Source organism: Poeciliopsis prolifica, unplaced genomic scaffold (genome assembly GCF_027474105.1).
Source record: "Poeciliopsis prolifica strain line A6 unplaced genomic scaffold, Auburn_PproV2 SCAFFOLD027, whole genome shotgun sequence".
Classification (NCBI taxonomy): Eukaryota; Metazoa; Chordata; class Actinopteri; order Cyprinodontiformes; family Poeciliidae; genus Poeciliopsis; species Poeciliopsis prolifica.
Window position 1 is genome coordinate 6,663,108 of NW_026562402.1, and position 12,180 is coordinate 6,675,287.

The 12,180-nt window shown below is 44.4% G+C and overlaps 1 protein-coding gene across 2 annotated transcripts in view; it reads left to right on the forward strand.

Annotated features, from left to right (window-relative positions):
• Window positions 1-732: 732 nt before the first annotated feature.
• Window positions 733-12,180, forward strand: part of sema3h (sema domain, immunoglobulin domain (Ig), short basic domain, secreted, (semaphorin) 3H) — a 62,969-nt gene continuing 51,521 nt past the window's right edge. For both annotated transcript variants that reach the window (XM_055048355.1, XM_055048356.1), the window contains exon 1: window positions 733-1,233. In XM_055048355.1, the coding sequence (XP_054904330.1) occupies window positions 1,119-1,233 (115 nt within the window). In that variant the 5' untranslated portion in view covers window positions 733-1,118. The remainder of the gene's footprint in view (window positions 1,234-12,180) is intronic.

Sequence of the window (12,180 nt, forward strand, 5' to 3'; positions counted from 1 at the left end):
GAAAAATTCAACCCGCGCACACGTACCCCAGTGAGCTGGTATCTAAAGAAAACAAGAGAAACAGAGAGAAGTTTTAATGAATGCATGTGGGCTAGGAGTGGAAGGAAATAATGAGAAACATAGTGTAGAGCTGAAAGAAAGGAGGGTTGTTTTAGAAAAGATCCGGAGATTCTGCACTGCAGGTTTTCTGCTGTAATTATAAAGCAACTCCTGAGTTTTGTTTTAGTTTTACTTGAAAACCTGCAAACCAACAGTGATGTTGAGGCCGCAATTATCTTCCGTTTCCCTTGAAAGCAAAGCATGGCGCACACAACTCTGTGTCTGACGGAGCAGCAGCCATAAAATGAACTTAGAGTTAACTGAATTTGTCTTCTTTTGCTTCTTTAAATCAATCTTAGTGTCTCATTCCAAACTATTAGATTTATACACCTTTATAATAAATAACACACTGAGGAAAATACAATATTGCAAGTGACAGGTTGGGGGGGAAGGAAAGCAGAGTGGAGGACGTGAATAAAGTTGAAAACTGATTTGTCTGTCTCATTTCCACTTCAACTAGGTTTTCCCAGAACACTGAATAGCCAAGCTCGTCCACTTTTGTGTGTGTTTGCGTGCAAGTGTGTGTGTGTGTGTGTGTGTGTATGCTGGGTGGTCACGAAGATCTGGGATCTCTTCATTCTCCGCCTTCCACAGAGAGAAAGAGAAAAAAGCACATGCAGAGGGGAGCTGGGGCAACACATGAACAGCAGAGAGCTGTCAAGCTGCGAGGAGGCAGCGGAAGAGACGCCTCAGCCTTTTCTTGGAATACATTCTCCTCTTCATCTCCGAAGCCCACACGCGCATGTAAACTCACAAACACACAGACGGGGTGTGGGTGACGCTCGTAGAAGAAGGAGGGAATTATTTTATGAATCTGGATGGAGGAGAGGCGGACACACTTGGAGTGTGAAAAAACTGTTTCGGATTTAGTGTCTTAGAGACTTGAACTCCTCACGGATTCAAACTTTGTGTTATTTTGTGAGGCGTGCTCGTGGTTTTAGAGTGCAGGACTTGGTTCAGGAAGGAGACTCTGGAGCTGAGTGAGTTGTCTGCATCTGCCAGGTTACCGCTCAGTGTGCATGATGAGGAGGAAGATGTGTTGGCTGCTGACAGCGGTCCTGCTGGTCCACCTCGGAGGCGCTCTGACGGGAGCGTGGCGAGCAGCTCAACCAAGGCTGCAGTTTACACACTCTGGTAAGAGGAAACATGTGCTCTGAGTTTGTGTGATCTGACTGCCTTATATTCAGACACTATTTGTCACTTTCACCATTCTTTCACCCTTTTGGTTTTTAATCTCCTGTTAATACCCACACATTGATTTAGTAGTAGAGAAATCACTTCTTCTCAATTTTCTTTCTGTTTTGCACTATTAAATTATTTTGTCTGGTTTCAGTATGAAAATGTGTCTGAGGCTGTCACCACCACACCTTCTTCTCTCAACTCAAGGTCTCTCTAGACTTGTGAATTGTAATCACTTTATGACTTTAAGTGCTTTGAGATGCAATGAGAGAAGATCTCTTACCCTTTTTCATCCATGCTTTCTGGTTTATTTTGTATTTTGTAAGATTGTTCTCATTGCTTTTGGAAAACTGAAATAAAACTGATATAGGGGAGAATTAAAGCTCATTTTAAAATAGTAGTTAAACCATTTTGCAGATGAAAAAATGAATCAGGAAATGGGTTAAGCTGAATAAACCCAGCATTTGATGCACTAGTTTAAGGTTAAGCTTGGATTCTGTGACTTCACTGATTACTATTGCAGGCTTGGTAATGATTTTATTGCTCATTTATGCTCCAGCTTGGTTAAGTCAAGTTACAAACAGAGTGGCTTTAGCTTTGGGTCAGTTTGCCAGTTAACAGTCAAATTTTATGTCCATATTTTGTCATTTTGTCTTTTCCTTCATCCACTTTATACCTGTAAACAAAACATTTCATACCTATATAGGGAGCTGCACGGTCTATTAAGTCATAATCATCATTTTAAATTATGAGTGTGAAAATTGCAGTTCATGGGGATGAAATGTTGGATAAAATATTACATTGAAGTTGCTAGGCATTCATTCTCTGCACATTGACAACACATCTAGCCAGTTTGATGGACTCTTACTGCCCTTAATGGCAACAACAGATGCATATCTTTACCTGCTGAGATGCTGTAGCTTATGGAGTATTAGAGACATTCTGTATCGTTAAAGAAAAGTGTCAGGACAACGATGGTTCAATGTGTTTGATATTTCTGTAGCAAGTTTATCTCAATTAAAAATTTTCCTGATGCTGTGAATGTCTTCTATGCATCATAGAAGGGTCTATCCGGACATTTTTTTAGTCAAGTATTTTTATGAATTAAAGAGTCGTAACAATTCTCAAATGTTGCATATACATTAATTTTCCAAAAACTTGCATTACACCATAATTCCATTTAATTCTGTTTCAAACCCTGTTTGTGTTGATTGACCCTATGAAGTATAGAATATAAAACCCCAGCTTCACCAGATGTAGCTCATTAAAAGCGTTAAGCTGCCCTTTGTTGGAATATTTCCTGTTTCAGAGTCATACAATCTCTTTTCCTCACCATATAAACAATCAGTAGATTATAGAAAATGACTTAATGTGAATGTGGCTGTCTCCTGCCTGCCTTTTGTTTGCTAGTTTCTTGGTAAACAATCTGTTTCTGACACATCCCAATCATCCTTTGGCATTACACCATAAATCCATAATTGCAGATGTTTTTGTGTGCCATCAGAACAACAAAGTTTTCCTAAACCAAAATTGTAGCTGCAACTTTCCAATGGGGAATCATTTTATTGCTTTTAAATTTATTTCCTGCTGGTCTTTTGCCAACATCTTTGAAATCTTTTTTGGCGTATAACTTTCACAACCAAGAACATCCCCCCTGTCATACATTGAGTCATTGTCGGCATTTGCACCTACTGTGGATTTGGAAGTGTGTGTGATCGTCAGATGGCACAAATCCCAGATTCAGATCCCAACCAAACTAGTTATTTCTTGGCCCTGCGGGCGGATCTGGTAACCATAGTGAGATCCATGTGGTGGATGTTGGAAAACCTTGTCAATGGATTTAACAGAGCCTTGTGATAAATGAGAAAGATGGCAGGAAGTCAATGAAATGTTAGCTATTTATTGGTTTAGAACTGCAGCGCTTTTGTTTTTTTTGTTTTTTTCCCGTGTTTCTTCTCTCCATTCACTTTACAAAAGACTGAATAAACACACAAGCTGATGAATGATGGACCAGAGCGTAGACTCGGCAATAAAACGTTGATGTTTTATGGATTTTAAACATTATGGATTTCTTGAGGTGCTGCATCAGCTGTCCGTAGTTAAGCTGTATATGTTAACCTTATGGGAGCGGCTGTGGGATTGGGTTGCCTCACTGGAGGATGGGAGGATTTCAACACGATGTCTGTGTGACAGAGGGTGGATTCGATGCTCTTGGAATTGTCTTCACACATTAAGCTTCACCAAACAGGGTGGGGCTTAACACTGTGACCCACTCAGGGTGATTTGTTGTTAGCCGGCAACAATCGTGACGGTCGCAAGTAATGAGAAAGCAAAGATCTGCTCGTAATTAAAACAGGATTTAGGCTTTGGCCTCTTAGTTCTTGTTAAGATGAATCTCCTACAAATTAAAAGGATTGTCGAAGCATCCGAGCCCTCAGTTAAACCAAGGTAAACTCGGCCTCCTCTAATCATGTGGTGTGAGAAAGCAGCTGATTACATCTTCTTGCATAAGCTGAAGCTCAAAGTGTCTGTGTTGTAAATAAGTTGAGGCTGAACAAACATAACCTGGAAAAGACAAAAGAAAGGAAGACGGAGGGATTTGTTTGATTTTCTCAAGAGGGAATCTGTGCAATGGGACATCAGTGGGATTTGCTGAAGTACCTTCTTCTGAAAAGTATTTGCACCCTTAATATATATATTTTTTTGGTTTTTACTTTTTTTTATTTTTTATTTTTTGCCACATTTGAAGGTTGTACATTCTCAAGCACAATTTAACACACAAAGGATAAACGTAAACACCAAATGAAAAAAACACAAAAACAATTCAAAATAACCTTTCAGCTTCAAAGGTTGTGTCATCAGAACAACAAAATTTTCCTTAACCAAGATTATAGCTGAAAGTTTCCAATAGGGTGTCATCGGTTGAAGCACACAGAAAGTTTCCATCTCCCAAAGCAGCAAACGGCCCTCACCACCATCACACCATCACCCTGTCTTAGTTGATCTTCTGTTTTCTGAAATGCTGTTCTAGTTTTGCTGTGGATGTAAAGAGTCACTGTCCATCCAAAAAGGTCAAATTTTGCTTTCCAGACTTGTCAGTGACTTTGTTTGTCATCCATTCTTAAATTTCTTTAGATTAGTAACTGACATTTTGGTTTTTGAAATATTTTAGTCTACTTTGTGTTGGGAGATGTTTGTTTAAGGTGTATTTTGTGATGCTGCAGATCTAGCAGTGAAGTCTGGCATTTACCTTTTCACATAGAATTGATTTGGGTAGCCTTTTCCCCAGTAATCAAGAAAATCACATTTTGCAAACAAACTTTTGCATTTATACAGGTTATCGTTGATATTAAAATTTGCTTGATTGTCTGAAACATTCAATTGTGACAGAAAAACCACAAAAGAAGAAACCTGGACTGGGGTGAATCCTTTTCTCTCTGCACACACAGCTTTCTCTCTGTAGCTGTGTGTGTGCGTGCGCGTGTGTGCGTGAGTGTGTGTGTGTGTGTGGGTGTGTGTGTGTGTGTGTGTGCGTGCGTGTGTGTGTGCGTGTGTGCGTGCGTGTGTGTGTGTGTGTGTGTGTGTGTGGGTGTGTGTGTGTGTGTGCGTGTGTGTGTGTGTGTGCGTGCATGTGTGTGTGTAGGTGTGTGTGTGTGTGTGTGCGTGTGAAGGATGTTCCTGTACATCCCATTAGTCTGGTTGGATGTGCGTAAAGATTCGTTATGATAAAAGCTTCTGTATACGTCCATAAACAAAGATGCTTCGCGTTCAGGATGAGCACTCACTCCTGTCTTTGTTTTGTGCTCCACTGAGGCAAATCCTTCTGTCTTTGAACAGCACAGATTTGTGTGTGTCCTATATCTACAATGGCCAATATGCCTGTCTTTGAACAGAGAGCAAAAAAAAAAAGTGTGATGGATGAAAGAACTGGGATGTCCATCAGTCTGTGTGTATATGTGTTTCCGCATGTGCTCTTTCTTTCTCTCCGCAGGAGATTTTACACTGTGGTCTTTTCTGCGATGTAGCTTTCACTCAGAGGATGGAGATTTTTCGGAAGGGAATTGCTGTAATTAGAGAAGGATTTGAGCTCCACTCAAACACTTTGACTCTGACGTTGTTTGGCAGCTCAAACACGCTGTGTACAGTGGGATTTTGCTTTATCCATGGGACTCATAGTAGGAGACTAATTGAGAAACCAAACAGTGAAGTCTGACATTTAAATGAAGGATTTCACTGCTTTGGCGAAATAAATTGTGTCCTATAAAGATTTATGAAGCAAAAAGTAAGCAAAGCCCTATAATTTAAGTGAGTGTGGCAGCTGCAAAATAATGATAGAGTATCGCAAGAAAAGCAAGTGACTGGACGCCAAGGGATGATTAAAAAAGATGAAAAAGCGTAAATCTGCCAACCAATTTTATGTATTTAAGTAGAATAAAAATTGACATGCTGTAATAATACATGCAACTTCAATGAATCTTAAAAACGGGCGATGAAGTTTGAGTTCATGCAGGGCATTCTCTGAGGGCCACCAGCAAGTTGCAGAGAAACCACTTGCTTTTTGTGGCCATCATAAAGCTCCTACCATAAAACTACTTGGGTCGTTTATCCGTTCTCTTCTTTTCAGTATTGCTGGAGCTCCTTTAAAAATGTTGCTCTCTGAACGGTATTTTTATGTTTTTTACCATAATCCACCAAATTTCACTCGGTATAAAGTTTCGGCCATTTTAAAATTTGGCTAATTGTTGATTTGAGGAAGAATTTAAGTGCTGTGAAAAATTTAAGAGTAACCCAAAACTTAAATAGTTTTGGGTTATTTCTCCTTCATTATTTCACCCACTTTGTGCAATGCATTGGCAATAAAACAGGCCCTCAGCATGCTGCTTTTATTACCATGCTTATCAGTTGGTATGGTATGGCTACATCTGAAAGCCTCACATTAACTCCTCCTATGGCTCAATCTTTGACTTAAAACATTATATGGTAGGTAGACTCTGCCTCTGTTGGATCTTTTATCCATGAAATGTCCTGCTTCAGTTGCTTCAAGCCAGAGGATTTACCCAAAAAGGCTCTGTGGTTGACATTACTAACCATAGTTTAGTGTATTAAACAGGAAGCACATTAAGTCAATTGACCTTTAGGCAAAGGAATATTTTAGTGTGCTCTATTTGTTACCCCAGATGGGAATTGAACCCCAATCATGGTTTACGAGCCCAAGGCCTAGTAGGTCACAACAGTACAAGAAGCATTGACATTAATGGGGCGACCTGCAACAATGCTTCTTTTAATGACTGAGGGGTTTGGGCTTATAAACTGTAAGAACAATCAGTTTCTGGCAAAGGTCTAATAACCTTCCATTCACGCTTCATAATCAACTCTTAGGCCATGCAATACTGACCCTCAGTACATGTTGATAATGTGGCTGGTGTGCTTGCTCCCTTGCTGGAGGTGTTTCAAAACAGCTTTAAATTGTTCCAAACTTGTGTCACTTCTGAATAGCAGCAGAGTCCAGGTAAACAACTATGAAGCTCTTATTAAAGCAAAATCGTGGAACGAAGTTTGTAGGTTCAACTATTTTCTTTTAGTACAGCAAACATCTCGTTTGTGTGAAAGCAATTAAGAAACACTGAGCAGCACTAACAATCTGTGGCCTGTCTGCCTCTAGGTTCATTTTGACAAATGGAGACAAACTACACTATACCAGGTGGGACTAAGCAATGTATAGCTGGGAAATGTTGGTATAACTATAGTACAATTGTGGGATACATGTACAGCCACTCTTTTGGTGAGACGGGAACTATCCAAAACCCAAACAAAAACAAGGTTAAATAGAAAATAAAAGCTTTTAGCGTGATTTGCAATCTTCTGATTGAAAAGAGCTTCATTAAATTGGACGGGAAAAAAAAGCTCAAGATACCTGAATCATTTTCTGATTGTGTCCTGTACTACACCTTCACCTGCCTTTTACTGATGAAATCAAACTTGTAGGCCAGCACACACTAACTAATAAGACTATTATTGGTGGCTATTAGAGATAGCATCTCTCCCTCACCCACATACACTCTGACAAAAGAGGCAGCTTAATGCAAAATGTTTGGAGAAACACGTCTTTTATCCACACAAGAGACTGCTGTTGCACCCACAGGAAAAAAAAAAACAATTTCACTTTTAAACAGTTGCAAGTGTATTTAAGACCTGTATGCAAAATAAAAGGACGCAAATGTTTTATATGTGCCTCTTGCTGGCGAATGCATATAAATATTCCATCATCACTGGCACCTCCTTTTAAATTCATGGCAATAAAACCTTCCGCACTGTTCGAAAATAAAACTATGCCTGCTTTATTAAGTCAGCTTGAATCTATTAGCTCCCACAGAGGCTCAGTCATGTTTTATTCATGCAGCATTCACTTCACGAATTGGTTTGCCAGAGACGTTTATGTTTATCAGTCACAGGAGATTATTGGGAGTACATGTAAGTTGTTTTTGGTATGAATAGAGATTTTACCTGCAAGCTGCTGACGAGTTATAATGGTTATGTAAAGTTCCCCTGCTGCTTCTATGTGGACAAACATCCACATTTTAATGTAAGCCAAGGGAAGGGCATTAGCATGCAGGTTGTTTGGGTATTTTGGACGGAGTACATTAAATCATGGCAGTCGAGATGCTTATTTGCTCATGTGGGTGTTTCTGTGTAAGTTTTGCTGCAGATAGACGCGGCGCACACATATATTAGCTGCATTTCCCATATGTTCTCAAATAATGTAATTTTTCTTGTAAATGTTTGTCTTTCTGAATGAAAAAGAATAATGAGCCCCAAGCCAACACAGTTAACATAAAAATGCAGGAAAAAAGCAGCACAAACGCATTGCTTAGACTTAGAAGTTCTTCTCCTGTTCACAATATTTTTACAACATTTACCAGATGTGATCACATTGCAACCAAAACTTTCAATGCATTTTATTCTGATTTTAATATGATAGACCAACAGAAAACTACTAACGACTTAATTAATTAATTCAAATGTGTTAAAGTAGAAAAGCAATTGCAGGACACTGGTCTTAGAGTTTGGCGAACGTGAACACTGCACATTACTCTGAACACACCATCCTCAAGGTGAAACATGGTGATGGCAGCATCATGCTGTGAGGATGTTCAACTGAGGGAAAATCTACTAAAGACTTTAAAAGTCCCAGTTTTGTCACACCAGGACCCTAAACCTACAGAAAGAGCTGGCTGGGAGCAATTTCGTTAGAGTGGTGTAGTCAAAGTCCAGATCTTTGAAAGAAAGTATGTTGATGGATTTGAAAATTGATATTCACAGAGAAAGAAAGACCTGCGATGAAAAATGCCTCAGCAAAGTATTAGCTCACTCAGGTGGACTGGGAAGAAATTCCCATTGCGGTGCTTTGTACTACTTTGTTTTTGTTTCTTACGTAAAGCCATACAATCCCTGTGAAACACAGTAAAGTTTGTTATTGGAAAGAGAAAACAGAAATATAAAGTTCAGTGGGTGTGAACACCAGGCAGTGTATTTGTTATAAGATTTATTATGTATGTCCTTAGTTTCGATGATGATATTTCCCTCGCATCAGGGAGGTTCCACTGCTTGATGCACGTAACGCATCCTCCCTAACTTTCCCCAACTTCACCTTTCTCTCATGTTTTCTTTGTGTAGTTCGGTAATAAAGCACAAAAGCTTTCAAAGCGGTATTAAAATCAAGAGATGCTCTATTATTCATACATTCTTTCAGATCTGTTCCTATCTAGGCCAGTGCTTTTCCAGGCTGTGGGCTGGGGATGCAGCTGAAACGTAGATTTCACTGGGACATTCATCTGGCACACACTCCGGATATTCTTTGTTATTAATTTTAATGGAACCCAAGTGGTGACAGTAACGTCGCTTGCCACTGTTTAATGTCAAACGACAGCTGATTCCTCACCCTGCATTTCAGAATATTTTTAAGCAGAGACGCCCCTGTAGTCTGGAAGTGTCATAAAGTGAGGTGATGGTGAGGTGGTGGGGCAGCACGCTGGAGACCCAGGTAAGTGAACGGTGGTGTAATTTAATAACAAAAAATCCACAAAAACAGTCCAAACAGTAGTCCGCGGCCAGGCAGCACGGCTGAGCAGAAGCCAGGGCTCACACCGGTAGCAACTGGTCTTAAGGGCGGCACAAAAAACAACAACGACAATCTGACAATCTGACAACGACAAACGATGACAAGGACCCGACGAGGAACAAAGGACACAGGAGGACTAAATACACTGAGGGTAATCAGGAGAACAAGACACACCTGGGAACAATCAAGGGGAAGACAGGACAACGAGGAGAACTCAGGACACAGAAACTCAGAATTAAACACAGAACCTGACAGTACCCCCCCCTTAAAGGGCGGCTACCAGACGCCCAAAACCAAAATCCAAAACTCAAAAACCAGGGTGGGCGGAGGGGCGACGGAAGGAGGGCCAGAGTCCAGAAAACAAAAAACTACCCACAAAAGGTGGCGGAAACACAAGGAGGGCCAAGAGTCCAAAACTAAACAGAAAGAGGGCAGAGGCGTCGAGGGGGGTCCGGAGGGCGTCCTCGGCGCCCGCGGCAGACCCCACAGGGGAGGTCCGGAGGGCGTCCTCGGCGCCCGCGGCAGACCCCACAGGGGAGGTCCGGAGGGCGTCCTCGGCGCCCCGGCAGACCCCACAGGGGAGGTCCGGAGGGCGTCCATGGTGCCGAGGAACACTAGGGGGCACTGGAGGAACACTAGGGGGCACTGGAGGAACACTAGGGGGCACTGGAGGAACACTAGGGGACACTGGAGGAACACTAGGGGACACTGGAGGAACACTAGGGGACACTGGAGGAACACTAGGGGACACTGGAGGAACACTAGGGGACACTGGAGGAACACTAGGGGACACTGGAGGAACACTAGGGGACACTGGAGGAACACTAGGGGACACAGGAGGAGCACTAGGGATCTCGGGAGGAGCACTAGGGATCTCGGGAGGACACTAGGGATCTCGGAAGGAGCACTAGGGATCTCGGAAGGAGCACTAGGGATCTCGGAAGGAGCACTAGGGATCTCGGAAGGAGCACTAGGGATCTCGGAAGGAGCACTAGGGATCTCGGAAGGAGCACTAGGGATAGAGGTTGCCGGAGCAGCGGCACGAGGAGCAGAGTCCACGGAGGCCGGAGCGGAATCCGGCGGAGCAGGAGCCGGAGCCGGAGCCGGAGCCGGAGCGGAATCCGGCGGAGCAGGAGCAGGAGCCGGAGCGGAATCCGGCGGAGCAGGAGCAGGAGCCGAGCGGAATCCGGCGGAGCAGGAGCAGGAGCCGGGCCGGAGCGGAATCCGGCGGAGCAGGAGCCGGAGCCGGAACGGAATCCGGCAGAGCAGGAGCCGGAGCGGAATCCGGCAGAGCAGGAGCAGGAGCCGGAGCGGAATCCGGCAGAGCAGGAGCCGGCCGGAGCGGGGTCCGGCGGAGCAGGAGCGGCAGCCGGAGCGGGGTCCGGCCGAGCAGGAACGGCAGCCGGAGCGGGGTCCGGCCGAGCAGGAACGGCAGCCGGAGCGGGGTCCGGCCGAGCAGGAACGGCAGCCGGAGCGGGGTCCGGCCGAGCAGGAACGGCAGCCGGAGCGGGGTCCGGCCGAGCAGGAACGGCAGCCGGAGCGGGTCCGGCCGAGCAGGAACGGCAGCCGGAGCGGGGTCCGGGAGCAGAGCAGGAACGGCAGCCGGAGCGGGGTCCGGCGGAGCAGGAACGGCAGCCGGAGCGGGGTCCGGCGGAGCAGGAACGGCAGCCGGAGCGGGGTCCGGGCGGAGCAGGAACGGCAGCCGGAGGGGGTCCGGCGGAGCAGGAACGGCAGCCGGAGCGGGGTCCGGCGAAGCGGCACGAGGAGCAGAGGCTGGAGCTGGGGCTGGGCTGCCGGAGCGGATGTCTGGCCTGGGAGGCAGAGGTTTAGCGTCCCAGGCCGCAAAGGCTGTCCGGCGTATCTCCTCTGCCTCCCGCTGCAGCTCCACCAGCGCGGGGTGCGGGAGACGAGGAACCCAATAGTCCAATAGCAGGCCCAGGCGTATCGCGAACCCTGGCCGTCTCAGGGCGAACGTGGACGTGCTCTTTGACTCATACTCCTGGATTGTACGGAGTAGCTCCTCTAAACCCTCTGGGTCCATGATGTAAAACAGCGAGCCTCACCGTATTCTTGTTCGGGTCCTTCTGTCATAAAGTGAGGTGATGGTGAGGTGGTGGGGCAGCACGCTGGAGACCAGGTAAGTGAACGGTGGTGTAATTTAATAACAAAAAATCCACAAAAACAGTCCAAACAGTAGTCCGCGGCCAGGCAGCACGGCTGAGCAGAAGCCAGGGCTCACACCGGTAGCAACTGGTCTTAAGGGCGGCACAAAAAACAACAACGACAATCTGACAATCTGACAACGACAAACGATGACAAGGACCCGACGAGGAACAAAGGACACAGGAGGGATACACTGAGGGTAATCAGGAGAACAAGACACACCTGGGAACAATCAAGGGGAAGACAGGACAACGAGGAGAACTCAGGACACAGAAACTCAGAATTAAACACAGAACCTGACAGGAAGGAGTCCTAATTTACTGGTGGCTCGCGTCGCAAATAGGCAAAAAAAAAGTAGAAAGTACTGCACATCTAGAAGTGGTGTTTGTAGGGAAAAAACTTTTTGCTCTGTTGCTATCTGAAACTTAATTTTCTGCAATAGACTGAGGCACTCTTTAAATATACTTGCAGCTTGAATTTATGTAGTTATCAAAACTTTGAAAACAGTCATGAGAAATTCAATGCTTGTGGGTTTCTCCCATTTCAGGACAGAGACAGTTATTGGGATCTAATTAAAACCTTGTTTTGGCAACAACCTCCGACAACAGTGGACATGCTGT